Source organism: Dioscorea cayenensis, chromosome 5 (genome assembly GCF_009730915.1).
Source record: "Dioscorea cayenensis subsp. rotundata cultivar TDr96_F1 chromosome 5, TDr96_F1_v2_PseudoChromosome.rev07_lg8_w22 25.fasta, whole genome shotgun sequence".
Classification (NCBI taxonomy): Eukaryota; Viridiplantae; Streptophyta; class Magnoliopsida; order Dioscoreales; family Dioscoreaceae; genus Dioscorea; species Dioscorea cayenensis.
The window spans coordinates 931,239-950,508 of NC_052475.1; the positions used below are offsets into that span (position 1 = coordinate 931,239).

Below are 19,270 nucleotides of genomic sequence, written 5' to 3' on the forward strand. Positions count from 1 at the left end.
CGGTCCATATATGTGAATCCGGTACACACTCATTACTCAAGGGCAAATCCGTCATTTAAGCAATGCGAATCATGGTCGGGATTTAAACATAGAGCTTTTTAAAAACCCTCCTTCACTCTTCCCCATGAAAGAAGCAAAGCAAGACCGCAACTCGGAGATCGAATTTGGGTTTTTTAGGGTTTCGATAAACCCTAGATTTCATCTCTACGTTCCAATTTCTCAGTGTTTTCTCTTTCTGGAAGTGATCGGTTGTGATCTCGGCCAGGAGCGATGGGGAGGGTGATGGCGAACCTCAAGGCTTTGATGGAGGAGTTCAAGGTTCGGACTGTGTACTGGGCCATCTGCATCTTCGTCATCTCTTACTTCTTGTCTCGTGAGTTTCTCTGCCTTTAAATTTTTCTGCTGTTCTTGGTTTTTGCTAATAATCTTGTGTTGTTTTTTTCCGTATGCTAATTAGTAGAGCTGATTGCAGTTGCTGATTTTTCATGGCATCGTTCAATGAGATTGATTTCCTAATTGCTAACCCTAGTTAGGCATTGGCAATGAGAATTTTAGATTGGGAAACGCTCTGTATGTTTAGCAAAAAAAGATTATCTTTTGAAGAGAAAAAAAAATTCTTGTTTTGTGGGATCTGCTTAATGTGAACTGTAATAAGATTGCTTCTTGTTTTCTTTGCATTACTTAATGTGTATTATGTGGTATTAATTTGTTCTGAAACACTTGGCCTTGGGATATTTTTGTGGCTTGTAGACACGAGTAAATCAATGTGGACAAACATCCCCATGTCAGTTCTCATTCTATCGGCCATACGGTATCTATCATATGAGGTAGAGCTTCGCTGGAAGGTGCGGCCTGTTCGTAGACAGACATACATATCTCACTTGGAAAAGAAGCAATTATCTGTAGATGAATCTTGTCTTTCCTCTGCTCCATCTATACCAAAGTGGAGGAGGAAGATAAGTTCGCCTCCTGTGGAGGCTGCTGTTCATGAATTGGTCAGCAAGATTTTGCAGGACTTTGTTGTAGACCTTTGGTATTCGTCTATCACACCTGATAAAGAGGTCCCTGAACTTATACATGCTACAATTCTTGATGCTCTTGGTGAGATATCAGAAAGGATTAAAGGAATCAATCTTGTTGACTTGTTAACAAGGTTACTGTCTGTCATTTTAAGTTATTATTGAGATATGCAAATATTGCTTTTGTCCAAGATGAATTGGTTTTAAGTGCTAAATCTGTTTGAATGCTTCAGGGATATGGTTGATGCAATTGGAAAGCATCTTGACACTTACAGGAGAATTCAAACAGAAATAGGTGTTGATGATATGGGAACCTTGTCTTCTGAAGAGAGGGATGCAAGATTGAAACTTGGCCTATTAGCTTCCAAGGAACTTCACCCTGCTTTGGTATCTCCAGAGTGCGAGCATAAGGTTTGATAAATGTTTTTCTTTTCTATACATTTCTAGACAGTTCTCTATAACACCATCATTTCTCTTAACTTGGATTTATAGGTTCTTCAATGTATTATCGGGGGAGTTCTTGCTGTTGTTCTTAAACCAGAGGAGGCTCAATGTCCATTGGTTCGTTGTTTCAGCCGTGAACTTTTGACCTGCTTGTTAATTGAACCTGTTATGAATTTTGCCAGCCCCGAGTAAGCTTTTTGATTCATTGAATAAATTTTCTATGATAAATTGTGGTTGTGTTCCTTTCATGTGTCCATGATATTTTTGTGCTACAAACCCAATATATAGTTGTGGTTAATGTACAAGTGTTTGGAAGGGCTTGAATGGATCGAGATGCTTTGTGTTTCAGTTTTGCTTATAAAGCAAACAATTAGTGTGGGGTAGTGCCTTCACTCCCATCATGATATGATATGTCACAACAAGTGCTGCATTTTTGCTGTGAAATAATGGCCCCTTTAATAACTAAAAGATGCCTATTTAAGTTCTGATGGAAATTATATATCGCTGATTCTATGCTACCACAAGGGATATGCCCCTTCATGTTTTTAAACTAAACTTTGTGTTTTGGCCTTATAAGGAATAATAGAAGTTGTTTGACAATAAAAGAAACCATTGTTTCTGTCAAAGTTGAAAACCCTTGGTTTGTCTTTTCTTCTTCATATGGAGATATGTAATTAATCATTTTCGGCTGTTATTTATCATCATCATCATTATTATTATTGTATGTTCAAAATATATACCCAGCACCTATGCATAGATACTTTTAGGGTCAAGGCTGAAAAGATTTCTTTGGTCAGGTTTGTGAATGAGTTAATTGAGTGCATATTCCTAAATACAAAAGCCAACAGGGAAGGACAAGCAGGGCCTGATGGCTCTGGTAATGCGACTGTTGTTGTTGATGGTTCTTCTGATTCAGTGGGAAATCCTCATGCTGGGCCTGAGTCAAAAATACTCCTTTCTAATCAACCACCTGAAAAATTAGCCGAAGCAGATGATATAATTTCAATCAAGACTTTTGAGCATGGTAATCCAAATGAGCCACAGGAAGATTCTGGATGCTTCTTGCATTCTCAGATGGCTGAACAAGCTGCAATCGTACAAGATAAGTATATGGTCCATATGATGCAGGGTTCAGATGATTTTTCTCGATCAGTGCTGGACACAGACAACTCTTCACATATTTCTGTAGATCTGGTTGGTGAAACGTCTGCAGGAGTTAATCTTTGTGATGAATATGAAGGAAATGCCATGAAAGTCAAAAGCAACAAAGGCCTACTTAAACAATCTATTTCCAAATCTGACAGTGAGACAATTATCATGAGTGGTGAAGCCATTGTCATGAAAGAGCTCTACTACCCAAAGTTTGGTAGGCATAAAACTGAGCCTACTGGTGCATTGCTCACCCTTGGTGAAGGAGTCTTATGTGCGCCAAAACTCAAGTGTCAGGTGAGATTTTTCATGTGGCTTTTACTTTCCAATGTCCAGTTATGGGAAAATAATATATTTGATTCCATTTGAAAAGTTTTATAGTTATTATTTTTTGTAGCTGTTATTGCTTAGGAATTATGATGATTATATTGCATTTAGCAAATTCATCTCTTTATCGTAGTTAATGACCTTTTGTGGTTTGCTTCACTCATGCTTTGATAAGTAATGTTTTTCTGATATGCTTTTAGCTTACAAGTTGTCTCTTACTCTTTGATTCTAATTCTTGCTACATATTTCATGTCAGATTAACCTTCGTGTTTGACAATATGAAAAACTTTGTCCATATATGTTTATTTAATTGTAGCTTAGCTCTACATCAGATACATGTACTTTTAGATAATATGCTGTACTTGCACAACTAATAGTCTTTTCATATGCTAAATTTTTGAAAGTTTGAACAACCAATACTGCCGTTGACCGATCTCTGAAATTTGTTTACATGATTATGCAAAGGATATATTAAGAGGAGGCTCTTGGTGCACATGTCCTTTCTTGCTTTATATAATTGATTTTCTTCAGTTGAAATAATTGCTTATGTTCGTACATATGTTTTGTGGCATCTTTGATGAAAGGTATGCTTGTTTCTTGGTATTTAGATTTTCATGCTTCACAGAGTATTTCGTATGGAGTTAATATGACAGAATAAAGTGAACTTACCATTTGCTTTCTTTTTATTCATCTAAGTTACTTGCCACTTGGTGTCTTCATGAAATATTTCTGCAGGTTGTTGGAGTGTCTTTTAAGCAAATTAGATCAAAACCTTTTGCAGTATATTCAATTTCTGTGACCGATCCAAATTACAAGACCTGGCTTGTGGAAAGAAGGCATGCACATTTTATATACTCTTTTCATTTTACCTGTACATTTATATGGTCTTGTCATGTACTTTTTCACCTCAGATGTTCCTTTTGCCATTATGGTTTCACTCATTATTCCATCTAGCGTTTTGCCTCTCATTATATATATAGAATTAGTCTAATGCAAGATTCTAGTTAAATGCCATCTCACACACATGCGTTTCTCCATTAAGACCCATCCTATAATTGTGAGCAAGTACTTTTTTTCTGGCAAAACTGACAGGATGTCATCATACTACCAGTAATTGCATATGCAAGTCTAGCATCATCACTCATTGTTATAATGCTAAGTCCAATAAGTGTGTTAGCCAGGTTGAAGGTGTATACGAATTTATCATGGTAATGCCCTTGCTTTATGACAACTGAATAATTACATCTTAGTTTTATCTTTAAAGTTTGCCTTAACTACAGTCTAGACCTTTGTAGTTCTATCATTTTAACTCACTGCTGTGATCCTTCAACTTGGATGAGCATTTTATCTGATTGAATGTGTGCATCAGGCTGTTTGCGCGAAAGAAAAAAACCTAGCCTGTAAACTATGCTTTACTTCTTTACGTGATGGATGTGAAAGCTCTATCTGTGAACTCGAGCAATTGTATGGATAACGCCATAATTTCTTTCTCTTCACCCATGCTTTCTTCTTTTTCTGCTTGTAACTTCCCTATTTGAATAAGTTAGGGTCAGAAGCAGGTGACCCATGAATCTTTAGATTCCACTCGTGTCTTTGTGCCCTATGTGTTATTGCTGGATGAAGTAGCTAGCTTAATTCTAGTGAGAGATTATTTAAATTCCTATATCACTGTTAGCTGGCATGGAGTTCAACTTTATTATTTTCTTGTCACTAATTTAACATTCGTTTTCACAGATATCAAAATTTTGAACGGCTACATAGGCATCTCAAGCATTTACCTAACTATTCACTACATTTGCCTCCAAAGGGTTTTCTTTCATCCTACATGGACAACCACTTCATACACCAGCGGGATGTTCTTCTTAACAAGTACTTGCAAGTACGCTCTGCTGTTTCAGTATGGATTTATTGATTGGTATTATATACCACCAGATTCTGATTATTTATATTTACTTTTGTTTACTAGGACCTTCTTTCAATTGCTAATGTTGCCGAGCAACATGAGGTGTTGGATTTCCTTAGTGTTTCTTCAAAGGTATTCATCTTCTTCAGACATTACATATGACAAATGTTAATTTTGATGGGAAATGCACCTACAGTATGACTTATGTTTTCTTTTTCTTTGAAGAATTATTCTTATGGAAAAGCCACCTCAGTGATGAAAACCTTCGCAGGTAAAATGGTGTCTAAATTTCCTTGTATTCTGGTTTATATAAGAAAAATTCATGGCATCTGTTGTTACAATTGGTGCTTAAGTGATTTTACCGTTTATATGATTGCTGCATTTCATTTGTTAAACAGTCAATGTTGATGAAGCAATGGAAGATATTGTTCGCCAAATTAAAGGTGTTTCTGATGATCTCCGACGTATAGTTGTTGGTTCATCTTCATCCAACACCACTTCCTTAGCAGAGAAGAGCTTGATGCTACCTTGGAAGGAGGAAATAAAGAGGCACCACCCCAGAGATAGCTATGTTGAAGCTGCGGATAGTCAGTCAGCTTATTGGCCCTCAGAAAAAGATCATCATTCAGCTACCAACACATGCCACTTGGACAATGAATTGAAGCATGAAATTTTCTCCCCTCGAGTGAGTGACCACATGAAAGAATCAATGATGTTGGACTTGGGAAAAAATCAACTGGCTGATAAATTTCCCAATAGTACTTTGGACAAGTTTTTAGCGAATGAGTCTTCTAATGTTACTCATCTTTTGCAAGATCTTGATGGAATCCCTCCTGAGGTATAAATCCAATATCTTCCCTTGTTCATGTGTCACTTAGGAATAAAGCCATTTTGCTTGTCAAAGCATTATTTATCCTTCTCCCGGTTGTTATTTTCAATTCAAAATAGATGTTATTTAACCTTTAGGGCTTTATCTGTTTTTACAGTGGAACCTGCAAAACACAAGTCTTCCACTGCTGAATCTGGTGGATAAAATATTTCTACTTGATAAACAAGGTTGGCTGAGGTTTGTGAAAACATTGTTTTAGTCTCTTGTGCTTTCTACTGAATCATTGACTTCAAAAATTATATCAAGGTGTTTGTTAGTGTATTTTGTGGCTTTCTCACAACTTGGTGCAATTTTTTTTTTTCTTCAGAATGCCAAACTGCTAGTTCTTCTTGAGGCAATTGCATTAAAACAAATTTTTAAAGATCCTGCGACAAATAATTGCCATAACGTGATGTGTCAAATGATGTTTTTATGATGTTGGAATGCTTTTGTTTTCTTTTCCCCTTTGCCAGAAGACAGGTGTTTTGGATTTCAAAGCAACTTGTACAGTTGATGATGGATGATGCAATTGATGACTGGATGTTGAGGCAGATCAGTTTGCTTAGGAATGAAGAAGTCATTGCTCAAATGATTCATTGGGTTCAAAACGTAACGAAAATGCTTACTTTACAGCCATACCAACTTCCTTTACTGCTGTGTATATCTCCATTCAATGTCCAATCCACCCTCTTCTTGTTGTATTGCATACTAGTAACTGCTGCATGCACCATTAAATTGTGTTTAAACTTTGAATGCCCTGATTACTCATCCTAGAAAACTATCTTGATCAACATACTTGTTTGATCATTCTAGAGAAAACTAATTTTGCATGTCATGAATGCACTTAGTCATAAACATAGAAAGTGTAAATGATCTGTTTCAATGTCTGAACTTTGTTTCTTTCAATCAGAATCTCTGGCCAAACGGGACTTTCTTTACAACATCTGAGAGAGATACATGCTCCGAATCAAGCACTTCTGATACCCACCTTGAGGCAGTACGTAGAGCAAGTCTAGTGAAAAAAATTATCCTTGGTGAGAAACATTCTTCACAACCATCAACATTGGTTGTAACTCCTATCTCACTTCTGTCTGGAAATTACTAGTTTCTTGACAATCATGTTATATCACATGTAATTATTTACAAGTTTCGGTAGTTTCTGATTTAATGTAAAACTTTGTTACAGATTCTGTACCGGCTCCTTTGGTTACCTTGATTGGTTACAAACAATACCGTCAATGTGCTGAAGATATCTACTATTTTCTTCAGGTAATCCCACTGCTGAACATCCTCCATGACCGATAAATTATCACTAGCTCTAGGCCCTAATGAATCTTCCTAAACTTTATCTGCAGTCTTCTATTTTATTGAAGCAACTTGCCTACTCTATGCTGGAAGCAGTTATTCTCACACTATTCCCAGAACTAACTGAAATTGTCGAAGATATACACAACAAGACTTATGCTTCGTAGAGAGGTTTCTTGTAAATTAATTTTAGTCATCATTTACTTTTCGTTCATTTTTTCATTGAATTAGTTTTAGTCAATGTAACCTTCAAATAGGGAGGTTTCTTGTAAATTATCTCTTAATAGACAGTAAATAACACAACAGAGTAGTCATAAAAGCTTTCATTAAATTGTAAACAAACTCCAGTAGTTGTTCAGGTAAACTCCTGCTTGAATGTTTCATCTGCCAAGTTAGAAAGTTCTATTTTGAACATGGTCTTAATCTAATGGTGCCATTGATACATGACTAATATTTTTATTAAGTGAAAGCTTGAATCTCTTCATGCTTGCAACTCTTCAGCATTAGATATGTTTGACCATATGATGTGGGTATGAAATCATGGTCAATATCTACTTTATGTTATTTATATATATATAATTTGGTAGCCGCCCATTTGAGTAGTTTATTGTAGTGATTTGGACCAGTTGTTAGATTCATAGGAGATTATTATTGTATTTGGGAGGGAGGGGGAGTTTTAAACCATTGTAAAACTCTGTAATTGCACATGTATTATTGTGGTGTTTTTCTTTCCATATATGCTCATGACTCATGTAAAGTTCAAAATTTTCCATATTGGTCTCTCTTATATTTAATTGTTGTTTATAGCATTAGTGCGTCAAGATAATAATTCAAACCTTCAAAATCTTAATCTTTCAAATATCTTTATTAGAGGGTGTATATATATATATATATAGGTTTAATTGTTGTACAGGTCTTTGTAATTATATATTTTGTACCTTTTTAGTTCTTGCAATATTTTTAGGTACAATTAAGTCATCATATTTAGTCGAATTGGGTCATTCTAATCCGTTGTGTAGATATGTAACTGTAAATTATAAGGATCTAATTGTACCGAAAAATATTAGAAGGATTAAAAAAGCTTAAAATACACGATTATAGAGACGGCAATTAAATCATATAAATCATATATATATATATATATATATATATATATATGATTAAAAAAGAAGAAATTATGTATAAAACAAATATATGTATCCATCTTACAGAGGATATTGACATTTTTTAAATATTGCTCAATGGTACATACATAAGACTTTCAACTTTCCATATTACATGAATGTATATATTTAACTAATTCAATATTTCAGAAGGGTATACATATAGAGAACCCATCATCTAGGGATGTCCCTAGATTTCAAATCTAGGGATGTCCATAGTAGCCATCGGATGAAAATTTGACGGCTCTTATCGTTATGAACAGTAGAAACCGCGTTCTACAGTGTTGTACAGTGATCATGAACAGTAAAAAGATGTACAGTGTTTATATAATCAATCAACCATCGGATGATGATCCAACGGCTTAGATTTAAAAATATTCCTAGATTTGAAATCTAGGGACGTCCCTAGATGATGTTTTCCCATATATATATATGGAAAGATAACCCTGTTATTTTAAAAATATTTTTTGTATTTGTTTAGGAAAAAACTTTTGCGCTGACATATGTTCAACAAAGGGATGTAAACTTAATCTCTAATAATATATTAAACCAAACAGAAGTGGAAGACGTTATCTAGTTAACACGGCAAAGGAAACCTGGCCCAACTCTAATGGACGTCATCATTTATACATTAGGACTTCCGTCTGGGCAATTTTTGCTTATTGCCCCCTTTATAACTTTTATTTAAATCATTTTTTTTTAATTTTTTCTCACAATTTTTTGACGTTTTTCAAAAATCTAGGACTTGTTGTTGTCTGACAGCTAAATTTTTTTTTTTTCTTTAATTTTTTTTCTTTTTCCATCGCTAGTAGATTTGCAAATTTTTTGGTATCTCTTGTATCTTTTGTTTCTTTCTTTTCGTATGTTTCTTATTGTTTTAAGTGTTTTATAATGTCAATGATGTTTGTCCACTTTCATAAAATAATAATAATAAATAAATAAATAAATAAATAAATAAATAAAGAGATAAATACAAACAACAAGTAAAAGTGCAAACCCCACCACCACCACCACCACCACCACCACTTTTGGTCTATAAACCACGTGATACAAAGTAATCCATAGAAGAAAATTCCACAAAGAACAGGGTGTGATATCCATCCAACCATTCCTTACTATTATTATTATTAAGGTTGACTTTGAATCTTATTTCATATCTAAATTTTCAATAGTTCAAAGACTATAAGGCCAAAGCATATTCAGCAACAAGCATGTAGCATATGGCCTATAAATCCTCATTTTTATCTTTGCATTTATGCCAATCAAGATCAATCCAAGAATAGTCAAATTTGAATTGCTTCATTAATGAATTACTAGCAGCCATTCTTGCCCATTAGAAACATTCACAACCTTCTGATCATTTCCTAACTACATCTCCTTCTCTTTAAATTCAGTACCATCTCTTAACTTCTCTTATTCAAAACTACAACATTCTCCTTTCTTCATCTTCATATTCAAGTACAATTAGTTATAACTTCAATGGAAGAGCTTGATATACCATGTTACTTCCTTTGTCCCATATCTCTTGATTTAATGAGAGACCCTGTGATAATCTCCACTGGTATCACCTTTGACAGGGATAACATTGAGAGGTGGATATTTTCCGGCAAGCGGAAAACTTGCCCGGTGACTAACCAAGCTTTACAGGACCTTGATCTCACTCCTAACCATACTCTTCGTCGGTTAATCCAAGCATGGTGCACGGCCAACACTTCTAAAGGTGTCGAGAGGTTCCCGACCCCTCGACAACCTATTAGCAAAGCCGAGCTTTCTCATTTGCTGGTTTGCATTAATTCAACTGTACCGGATGATCGGTTAGCTTCTTTGCTTAAGCTCAAATCTATTGTCTTAACAAGTGAAAGGAATAAACAGTTTGTTGAGGCTTCTGGTGCTGTTGATATCTTGGTTTCAATCATAAAGGAAAAGTATAACATGTCCATTGATGATGAAGAAGAAGAAGAAGAGTGTTCAGTTAGTGCTTGTGATGAAGCTTTGTGCATACTTTGTTCTCTTCAACTCTCAGATGAAACTCTTGTAGATATTATATCAAGAAACACTGACTTTGTGGAGGCTTTAACGATGATGTTACACCGGTCGAACTATCAAACAAGAGCTTATGCTTCATTATTATTAAGGTTTATAGTTTCGGTGATACCTCCGGTGAGGTTGGTGGGGTTGAAGGAGGAGCTGTTTGAAGGTGTGGTGAGAGTGATCAAGGATAAGGTCTCCTACCAAGCTTCAAAAGCCGGGTTGAGAATTCTAGCATGGATTTGTCCTTGGGGAAGGAACCGGATGATGGCGGTTGAAGCCGGAGCAGTAACAACATTGATCGAGCTTCTCCTCGATGAACCGGAAAAGATAATCTGTGAATTGATATTGCTTGTGCTTGATCTTATGTGTGGTTGTGCAGAAGGGAGATCAGAGATGATGAAGCATGCAGCAGGGATTGCAGTGGTGTCTAGAATGATGTTAAGAGTTTCATCGGTGGCGACAGAGAGATCGGTGAGGATAGTGTATTCGTTGATTAAGTTCTCCGCAACGCCGGCGATCCTAAATGAGATGTTGGCTGTGGGAACTGTATCTAAGTTGTGTTTTGTTCTCCAAATTGATTGTGGGGTGAAGATCAAAGAGAAGGTTAAGGAGATACTTAGGTTGCATTCCATGGCTTGGAAGCATTCCCCTTGTTTATCACCTCAGTTGCAGTCTTCATATCCATCTTAATTAAGTTCATGCCATATGTATAGTCTACAATTAATCTTTTATTCTTTTGTTTTACTATTTTATTATACCAAATGTACAATCTTTTGATCTTTGTATACATTTAAATATACTCGTATCATATTGATTTTTATCAAAGAAATTAAGACAGGTTTAATTAAAGCTATTCAAAAAGTCATAGGTCAAGTTAATGGTATTTTCATACCAACTAGAAAATCACCCATTTGGTGGAAAACGCTAGTAATTAATGAATCTTTATCTATCATTCATTATTGTATGTGCTTTTGAGCTAGAGTGCATACAAGAAGGAAATTTAAGCTTGATGTAAATGGCTAAAATATGTTCTACTTCATATAGTTATTAATCAAATAACAAGTTAATTATTCCTTTGTATGTTAATTTTGTTCATGGATGCATGTTAATTAAGTGTTTAATCCAACTAGATAAGAAGAGAAAGTAATTTGATAGTTTTAACTTCTAATAAACACATGTATCATGTGTACCATGCATGAACAACAAGAAAAAGATGAAGAACAACTCATAATGAAGAAAGAGATAAATGGTCAAACTTGTGAAGCTGGTGGCCATATTCAAAACATGGCATCTGATGTAGTAGTAGTTCAAAGTGGACCTTTTCTCAGATTCAGAGAACCATGATAGATCAGTTCTCTGTTTGCAACTTTGAATGCATTGCTTTATGGTACATGTTTAATTAATTCCTGCTTGTAATTAATTAATCAACAAAGAATTAACATATATGTAAATAGATATAATGTTCATTTTTCTCTCATGTAATATACATACAAATTAAGCAAGAAAGAATACATTAGTTATATATGATCAGTTAATTAAGGATACCTTGTTAGCAAATAAGCATTGATGCAAGGAGACTTCTTCCAAACACCAGAATGCACCTTAAGAATCCACCTTGTTCTCTCTCTCACATAGTTTGAACAATTAGCTTGGAGAAGAAAGCAAAGCTTAGACACAGCTCCAACTCTCAACATTTCTTGAAGAACATCATTTGTCGCCGAATACTTGCAAACCGACGATAGAATCGTCACCGCTCGATCATCAGCCCCCGGAGAAACTCTTAATATCCTCTTTGATACAATGGCAATTCCAGCAGCATGGTCGAGAAACTGCGCTCTACCATCGGCACAAGAACATAAATGATCGAGAACACCGAACACAAGCTCCGTTGTTCTCTTCTCCGGCAAAGTGAGCTCAAGTTCAACGAGCACAGGGACTGCACCTGCATCAACTATCTTAGTCCGGTTCCTCCCATACGGACAAGATTCAAGCAAGACATGCAACACAGCCTTTATCACTTGTTGCGATGTCCCTCGTCGTAAAACTGATATCAAAGCTTCAAAGAACTCAACCTTTAATCTCTCAAATAACTTCTCACTTGCAACTTCAAATATGGACTTCAAAACCAGACAAGTTGTTGTTATAATCACATCTCCATTGTTACCTCTACTTGACGAAGAAGAAGAAGAAGAAGAAGCATGTTGAAGGATTAGTGTTAGAGCTTCAATTAAGTCATGGTTTTCAGCAACAAGAGGTTTCAAATCATCAGTAGAAACTTTAAGAGAATGAAGAACATGCAAGGACTCATGATGAACTGCTTGATAGTCATTAAGGTTAATGGAGATGATCAAGTGGATGAGAGAAGAAGGAAGACCAGCTCTAACCATGCATCTACGGTTGCTTTCACTGTCAGAGGCGAAAGCAGAGATGAGTTTAAGGGTTTTGAGCTGGAGGTGAGGGATTGTAAGGTCATGAAGAAGGTTGAGGACGTTGGAGTGATCCAAAGGGGCTCTAGGAGTTGGGAAACGTTCAAAGCCATTGAGGGAGTTGAGAGTGCACCAGGCTTGGATGAGACGGCGGAGAGTGTGGTTAGGGGTGAGATGGGAGTCTTTGGGGAGAGGTTGGTTGGTGAGTGGGCAGGTGGTGTTGTGATCGGTGAAGAGCCAGCGTTCGATGCTTTGGCGTTCGTAGGTGATGCCGGAGATGGTGGTCACTGGGTCTTTCATGATTTGGAGGGAAATTGGGCAGATGAAGTAGTTTGGAACTTCAACTGAGTCATCCATGAATACCATGCAATGCAATGCAATGGAATGGAATGGAATGGAAGTGTTTGTGTGTGTTTTCTCTTGTTTTTATGGAACTTTTTTTGTTTGTTTTGGATTGATGGTGGATTGGAGGGAGTAGTGTTTCTTATTTATGGAGGAGATGGAGATGTAGATGGAGATGGAGATGGAGCATAGAAAAATATAAATGAAACGTGAGAAATGTTTGACATTGTCTTTTGGTTTTTTTTTTATTATTATTAATGTACAAAAATAAATGTAAGGATTGGGAACTTGAGAGTGGGAAGGAAAACTAGAAAAGTATTCTGTTTGATTTTTTTTTTAAATATATTATTGGAAAATATTAAGATAAAAAAGAATTTGACATTTTCAGTATTTATTATCTTATTCTTTAATAATGTCTTTCTCTGCGTAATATATTTCGGGATCCCTGTTTGACCATCTAGACAACCGGAATTAATAATTGAGGAAGTATATAATTCACCTTTTTGAGATTATGCATGAACTACTGTCTTTGAATAGTACACTCTTTCATCTGGTTCATGAATCTTACATCAATTTTATATTAATATACAAGAAAAATCAAACAAAAAACAATCACGCACTTGTAAACAGTAAAAGTCTGATAATAAGAATAAAAACATAAAAATAAAATACTTTCCAAATCGGTGATACATAAAATTCAATCCATTGTAGTGTAAGCAATTCAAAGTTAGGGGATGAATCTGACCAAACAAAATGACTGCGCTTGAGGTCAAAACACAACTTTGAATTCCAGGCAAAGTCAACGTAAGAACAGGCTCAAAACGTTGAACATCACAAACACAAGATAATTAAACGGAGAGGAAAACAATCACAAGTGGTAGTCTGAAAAAGACTCCTAACCAAGTCGGCTCTGGAACTCAACTTGCTTTCATTTTTTAAGCCCAAGTCTTCCGTAACAGTCAGTTCCCAGATGGCCGGTGTTCTCTGCCCAGCCAAGCCATTTTGACTAGTCAAAATGATGAATGAGATGAAAGAGGAGCATGTAGCCAGGCCAAACTTTGTGTGCCACAATATTTTTTGATTGACTGATGAATAGAATTGCCGGTTCCGGCCGGAATTTATCTTATTGTCTAAGAAATTTCGCAAATCTGTACAACAATCCTGTAAAATACTAAAAATGAGCATTTTTTTTTTTACTAGTCAGAACCCCAGGCATCATCCCTCATGTTCTGTCGACTTTGTATGCGAACCTTTCTTGCTTCTTCTTGTTTACGAAGCTCACTTGATCCGAACATTGTTGATGGCTTCATTCCCATGCCCTGGGCAATCAATCTCTGTGCGGTTCTAACCGATGTCTTTGGCCTTGTGTATGGTGGATCTAGATCTGAAATTTTTTGATATTTTGTCAAGAACCACTGAGTCAAGGTCAAATGAAAATACCTCCATAAATGATCAATTTTAACTACGGTCATGCTCACAATATTTAAAATTAAAAATAAAAAATAACACTAAATAAAGGGTATAACCTTTGATAGAAATATGGCTCAAAATGATGTCGTCCTCTTTAAGTATTCGCACTTTGAATGGAAATTTTACATTGTTTTGAGCCTCACTTGCTGCAATAGTCAAGGAATCCAAAACTCAAAACTTTGTTGACGGTAAAACAAGGTAGGAATAATAAATGCTGGGGGATCCCACAGCATGTATGTAAAGAACTTAATGTTACTATGACCTTGCAAAAATAAAAAATGCAATTGAAAATTTGATGTTCAGAGATAAAATTACAAAACATTCACAACAACACAGTATGACAATGGAAGTCTTCAATATAAAGTTATAAGAACACATAACTATATGTATATTACAAAAACAAAGACCCCTATGAAGACATAACAACAGATACAAATCGACCATGTTGGAAAGGCATAAATAAATAATTAATTGAAAAGTAAGATAGTCATCCATGTATCCTGAAATTACTTGAATAATCTTGTTTAACATAGCTTCCCATCAAAGGCAGCAGTCTCCGTCATCAGATGTTTATGATAGCTACATTAAGAGAAGAAAAAGGTGGATCTCAAAGGACTAGAAGAGTCACCATAATGTTATATACAACCTAGATGAATTTTTTATGTTATGTATCTATTATAGTGAGGTTATTGTTTCTGTCAAAATTTTATCACTAGTCCATTATAGCTACCTGCTTTGACCAACATTTATATTTTATCCAGTAATAGCAATGGTATATTAAATTACTTCATTGACTATACTCGGTCAATCTCTCTAATTTTTATCGTCTACGACACCACATAAATGTCTATAAAAACTTATTTTTTTACAAATCCCCGAGAGTGTTCTTTGCCCATGCAAGGCCAGCACTTGTAGTTTCCCGTGTAACCAACAATGAGTGTTATCATGTCCCCACTTTGGTATGTCAGAGTTAATCTATTCAAAGATTACAAAAGCTTTATATTCCAACCAATACGAAATAAGCAGATCGTCAGTGATTTGTTAATGGAGCAAAATCATATTTCAATAACCAAAGGGCAGGAAACATCTGAAGACAGTGATTAAAAACAGCATTTTATGCAATACAATATATACGTATATATAACACTTGCCCGAAAAGGAAAAGACCACAAAAGTCAAGCATTTGAATCTTGAATTACTAAATACAAACAGCAATCTCTTGGGAAGGAACTGCCACAGTGAAATTCAACATACCAATTTCCGGTGTTCGAAACACAGCAAGGGCTGTAGTATCATCAACCCACCGAATTGCAAAGCCATGTTCTTTGAACCTCTCCAGTAGTTTCTCAAGGTCTGTCGTTCGAGTACTTGGTGGGAAATCATACAGGACAAGAGCATGCCTGGTTCCAAACTTGTCTAAAACTACAACAAGATATCACATTCCAAACTCACTTGCCAACCAAAAAAATCAAATTTTTGAAAGAAACTCACTAGTTCTCATTTGATTCTGCTCATCAGAATCAATGTCAGGATCGGAATCCTCGCCGGAATGGCTCGGAACATCCTTCTGCTCGCTATAAAGACAACTCTTTTGGTACAAAAAGAATCCCCTCCCACGCCGTCTGGGCAGCGCAGCGTCCTCGCTAACCTCCGAAGCTACAGACGACACCCCAGCTTCCCGTGAAGGTCCCGACGAAGCTTCAGCAGCTTCTCCACGGTCCGCAATCGCTTCCCAATCTACAACAACACTTCCCACATAAGAAACCCTAACCCTAATCCCAATACAGAGAGACAAATTCAGTGGCAAAAACCAAAAATAAAAAAAAATAAAAATCATACCATCCTCATCGTCTTCTTGGGTGGATTTCTCCGAATCCCTAGTCTCGACACTCTTGGAATCACTTCCATTAGACATGAAATACAAATTCAACAAACAATAAAGAAGAACAAATCAAGAAACCCTAGAAAGCGTGGAGAGAGGACCACCTTGAAGGTTTGAGAGTGACAATCCTCGAGAAAGAAGACTCGATCACGGAGCTACCTCCATCGTCCTCATGGCCACTCGAGAAAGAAGACTCGATCCCTTGCCCTTCCTCCATTGCTCCACTGATCTCCACTCCAGGGTTTTCCAACACCAAAGAAACGAGCTTTGCTGGATAGGGCTCTTCTTTTTTCCTTAAAAAATAAATTTAAAAAAAAAAAAGGGTTGGGCTTAAAGTTTTAGCCCATCATGTTTATGGGCCCCATAGCAATGGTGATGTATTGGGCTTACACATGAACTTGGGCTTGGTTATCCCAATTTTTTTTTAAAAAAAAATTGAAAATTAATTTCATCCATTTTAGTTCCTTATAATGGTCATGCTAAGAAGTCTACATCTATTAGTGTGTTCATGTTAAATATTGGTATGGTACATCAAGTTTATAATGTACAAAATTGATTAATATGTTGTGTAGACAGATGTTTTTTAAATTAAAGGCAAAACAAATTTTAGTTTTTATATAAAATAAATGTATATCATAATAATAATTTAGTGTTTATAGTGAAAGATCCTTTTGTTCTAAGTTGAAATTGTTTATATTATATAATCACCTACTTTAGAATCATGGAGAGAAATAAGAGAGTTCTTAAGCACACATGATAAAATACTTAGGTAAGTAGTGCATGCTTGTTATAATTATACTTGTACATCAAACTCAATAAACTTCAATTATATGTATATGGTGGATTTGTAAGTAAAAGTGTATGATGTAAAATTCTTTACAAAGGATTATTTTTTCAAGGGAGATGAAGATAATAAAATTCTATGAATGGTTAAGAATTTACTTTACCGACAGTGACAAAAAAAAACTAATTAATTAAGCTCTAATACCAATTAATATAAATAAATACATGATTTAGATTTTTTTTTTTTTATTGTTTTTAAGAAGTGAAACCTAATCAACTCGAATTTGGGCAAAATATTCAAAATTTTAACAAAATTACTCAAAAGATTTCATAACTGACACCATTAAAAATTGAAAGTCAATACGGTAGACTTATTGATTTAAAAATAAAAATGCTCAGTTATATATAATACAAATTACAAGTATCAATAAGATCATGTTAAGTCTGATGACGTAAGATTGGTATTATATGACAAGCCAAGTGGTGACATGGCAAGAGGATGATGACGTGGCATGTGGTGACTCATCAAAGGAAAAGATGACTAGGATGATGATGTGGCAAAAGATGTTATCATGGTATTTAATGGAGATCAAGGTGGAGATTTGATTAAGATCTATATTGAAGATTTTATAGATATTTCTCTCAATACAATCATGTGATGATAAACTATTTTTGGAAAGTGCATCAAGACTATAAGATCTTTTCTAGAAAGGCAAGTTTTATTTTTGATGTGATTATCTATCCTTGGTAAGATCCGGGATGATTATTCATATCTTTGATAGAGCTCCTTTTTAGAAAGATTTATTTGAAGAGAGAGGAATATTCTATTATTGACAAGAGTTCAAGATTATATGAAGCTATTAGAAGACATAAGTTAAACTTGGTATGAAGTTATTTGAAGACACAAAGATTTAGTTTGGTGTGAAGCTATTTGAAGACACAAAGTAAATAAGGTAAAGACATACCAAGGAGATCATCAAGACCATATTTAGCATTACTATATTGAAGGAAGATTCAAGAGCTATCTATGGGCGGAACTATTAATGGAGACTAGTCATATGAGGAGATTGATTGGAGATTGCATAAGATATGATTAGAGATTTGAAGATCCAAGCATGGATGATTAAAGATCATGCTTAAAGATATTGAAGTCTAAACTTGGATAAAGACAAGATCAAGTTTAGTAACAATATTTCCATGAGTCAAATGAAAATCATTTGGAAGACCAAACTTGGGCCAAGTTTGGAAAGCAAGATCGGGAGATCTTCGGTGGCTATCTTTGGTGAGATGGTCACGTGTGCCTTGGTGGGCACGTCCCTCGGGAGAGGGAGACCTTCTGAAGTGATGTGAGGAAGGAAGCAGCTGCAAGCAGGAGGAGCTCGGGTCGAGTCAACTGCTACGAGACGGAGTGAAGGAACCGGGAGGTTGAAGGTCTCATATTCGGGTGCATCTGGCTAGAACTCAGTCATGTTCAGTAAGGTGGGCCATGTTGCAACTGGGTGTTGCAACATCTAACTTTGGAAAGTGTCCAAGTTAGGAAGTCGCGGAGAATTCTAAAAGAGGTAACTTTGTAGACGTTGGTGCGTCTATATAAGACATCCTGCTCGAAGATTTAGAATGGAGCCAACAAGTGAGAGACTCTTCGGTGAGAGTTGAGTGTGTGGCCTTCGGGCAATCTTGAGAGGATATTCTTTGTATTGAGAGAGTGAGTGAGTGTTGTACTCCTTGTTCCTATACCTCTTTTAGTGGATTGTTTCTCCGGGCCTGGCCCCCCAGATATAGCAAGGTTGTGCCGAACTGGGTTACCAATTTGCTTGTCTCTTTTATCTTGCTTTGATTGTGTGTGAGTGTTTAATCTTTGAGTGAGTTTTTGAGTGAACTTAACACATCACACCCCCACCGGAACCATCAGATCACCATATACAATCGAGTTATAGGCGTCTCATTTGAGTTAGGGTAATATAACTTACTCCACTTAGAGATTTTTTAAAAAAATATAAAAACAAAAAAATCTAAACAAAATTATATGAGAAGAAGAACTAACTGCTATAATTAATATTCTATCAAATGCTTCTTTGAGAAACAGAACCTTGCTTTGATACCACTAATATTAAAGAAAATAAAAAATAAAGAAAAATAAATAAATTTGCAATAAAAA

The 19,270-nt window shown here is 35.7% G+C and overlaps 4 protein-coding genes across 7 annotated transcripts; 2 read left to right on the forward strand and 2 right to left on the reverse strand.

The window, feature by feature from the left end:
- Nucleotides 1–133: 133 nt before the first annotated feature.
- Nucleotides 134–9,867, forward strand: LOC120262459. 3 transcript variants are annotated; one of them, XM_039270574.1, is made up of 16 exons: nucleotides 134–373; nucleotides 751–1,153; nucleotides 1,253–1,430; nucleotides 1,512–1,651; nucleotides 2,261–2,909; nucleotides 3,675–3,775; nucleotides 4,674–4,818; nucleotides 4,906–4,974; nucleotides 5,068–5,113; nucleotides 5,241–5,680; nucleotides 5,829–5,908; nucleotides 6,184–6,319; nucleotides 6,621–6,744; nucleotides 6,897–6,979; nucleotides 7,066–7,186; nucleotides 9,756–9,867. In XM_039270574.1, exons 1-15 carry the CDS (start codon nucleotides 271–273, stop codon nucleotides 7,180–7,182), a joined length of 2,814 nt encoding a protein of 937 aa, XP_039126508.1. In that variant the 5' UTR covers nucleotides 134–270; the 3' UTR covers nucleotides 7,183–7,186; nucleotides 9,756–9,867. The 3 variants fall into 3 exon arrangements, 2 of the variants coding, with proteins under 2 accessions (XP_039126508.1, XP_039126507.1); XM_039270573.1 differs by lacking the exon at nucleotides 9,756–9,867 and having other exon boundaries at nucleotides 7,066–7,450; XR_005536779.1 differs by lacking the exons at nucleotides 6,897–6,979; nucleotides 7,066–7,186; nucleotides 9,756–9,867 and having other exon boundaries at nucleotides 5,829–5,898.
- On the forward strand, nucleotides 9,412–10,920 carry LOC120262461 (E3 ubiquitin-protein ligase PUB23-like). The gene has a single exon (XM_039270575.1). It carries the CDS (start codon nucleotides 9,658–9,660, stop codon nucleotides 10,897–10,899), a length of 1,242 nt encoding a protein of 413 aa, XP_039126509.1. The 5' UTR covers nucleotides 9,412–9,657; the 3' UTR covers nucleotides 10,900–10,920.
- Nucleotides 10,921–11,744: 824 nt separating this feature from the next.
- On the reverse strand, nucleotides 11,745–12,992 carry LOC120261537 (E3 ubiquitin-protein ligase PUB23-like). Its single transcript, XM_039269460.1, has one exon. The coding sequence runs from the start codon at nucleotides 12,990–12,992 to the stop codon at nucleotides 11,745–11,747; it is 1,248 nt and encodes a 415-aa protein (XP_039125394.1).
- A 726-nt stretch (nucleotides 12,993–13,718) lies between these two features.
- LOC120262476 (coiled-coil domain-containing protein R3HCC1L) lies at nucleotides 13,719–16,594 on the reverse strand. Of its 2 annotated transcripts, none has more exons than XM_039270598.1 (6): nucleotides 16,434–16,594; nucleotides 16,287–16,348; nucleotides 15,939–16,184; nucleotides 15,702–15,863; nucleotides 14,504–14,593; nucleotides 13,719–14,361 (listed from the first exon to the last, which is right to left on the reverse strand). In XM_039270598.1, exons 1-6 carry the CDS (start codon nucleotides 16,544–16,546, stop codon nucleotides 14,174–14,176), a joined length of 861 nt encoding a protein of 286 aa, XP_039126532.1. In that variant the 5' UTR covers nucleotides 16,547–16,594; the 3' UTR covers nucleotides 13,719–14,173. The 2 variants fall into 2 exon arrangements, with proteins under 2 accessions (XP_039126532.1, XP_039126531.1); XM_039270597.1 differs by having other exon boundaries at nucleotides 15,702–15,869.
- Between the last annotated feature and the right edge of the window lie 2,676 nt (nucleotides 16,595–19,270).

What these genes read in the sequence shown, in the direction of transcription:
- LOC120261537 (XM_039269460.1), bottom strand. Translation starts at nt 12,992, where the DNA reads ATGGATGACTCAGTTGAAGTTCCAAACTACTTCATCTGCCCAATTTCC.
- LOC120262461 (XM_039270575.1), top strand. Translation starts at nt 9,658, where the DNA reads ATGGAAGAGCTTGATATACCATGTTACTTCCTTTGTCCCATATCTCTT.
- LOC120262476 (XM_039270597.1), bottom strand. Translation starts at nt 16,546, where the DNA reads ATGGAGGAAGGGCAAGGGATCGAGTCTTCTTTCTCGAGTGGCCATGAG. An exon ending in GCAGAATCAAATGAGAACTA is followed by an intron (nt 15,870 to 15,938) that starts GTGAGTTTCTTT and finishes ATCTTGTTGTAG; the next exon opens with TTTTAGACAAGTTTGGAACC. An exon ending in GAGCCATATTTCTATCAAAG is followed by an intron (nt 14,362 to 14,503) that starts GTTATACCCTTT and finishes AAAAAATTTCAG; the next exon opens with ATCTAGATCCACCATACACA.
- LOC120262459 (XM_039270574.1), top strand. Translation starts at nt 271, where the DNA reads ATGGGGAGGGTGATGGCGAACCTCAAGGCTTTGATGGAGGAGTTCAAG. An exon ending in TCCTTAGTGTTTCTTCAAAG is followed by an intron (nt 4,975 to 5,067) that starts GTATTCATCTTC and finishes TTTTCTTTGAAG; the next exon opens with AATTATTCTTATGGAAAAGC. An exon ending in AGTGAAAAAAATTATCCTTG is followed by an intron (nt 6,745 to 6,896) that starts GTGAGAAACATT and finishes ACTTTGTTACAG; the next exon opens with ATTCTGTACCGGCTCCTTTG.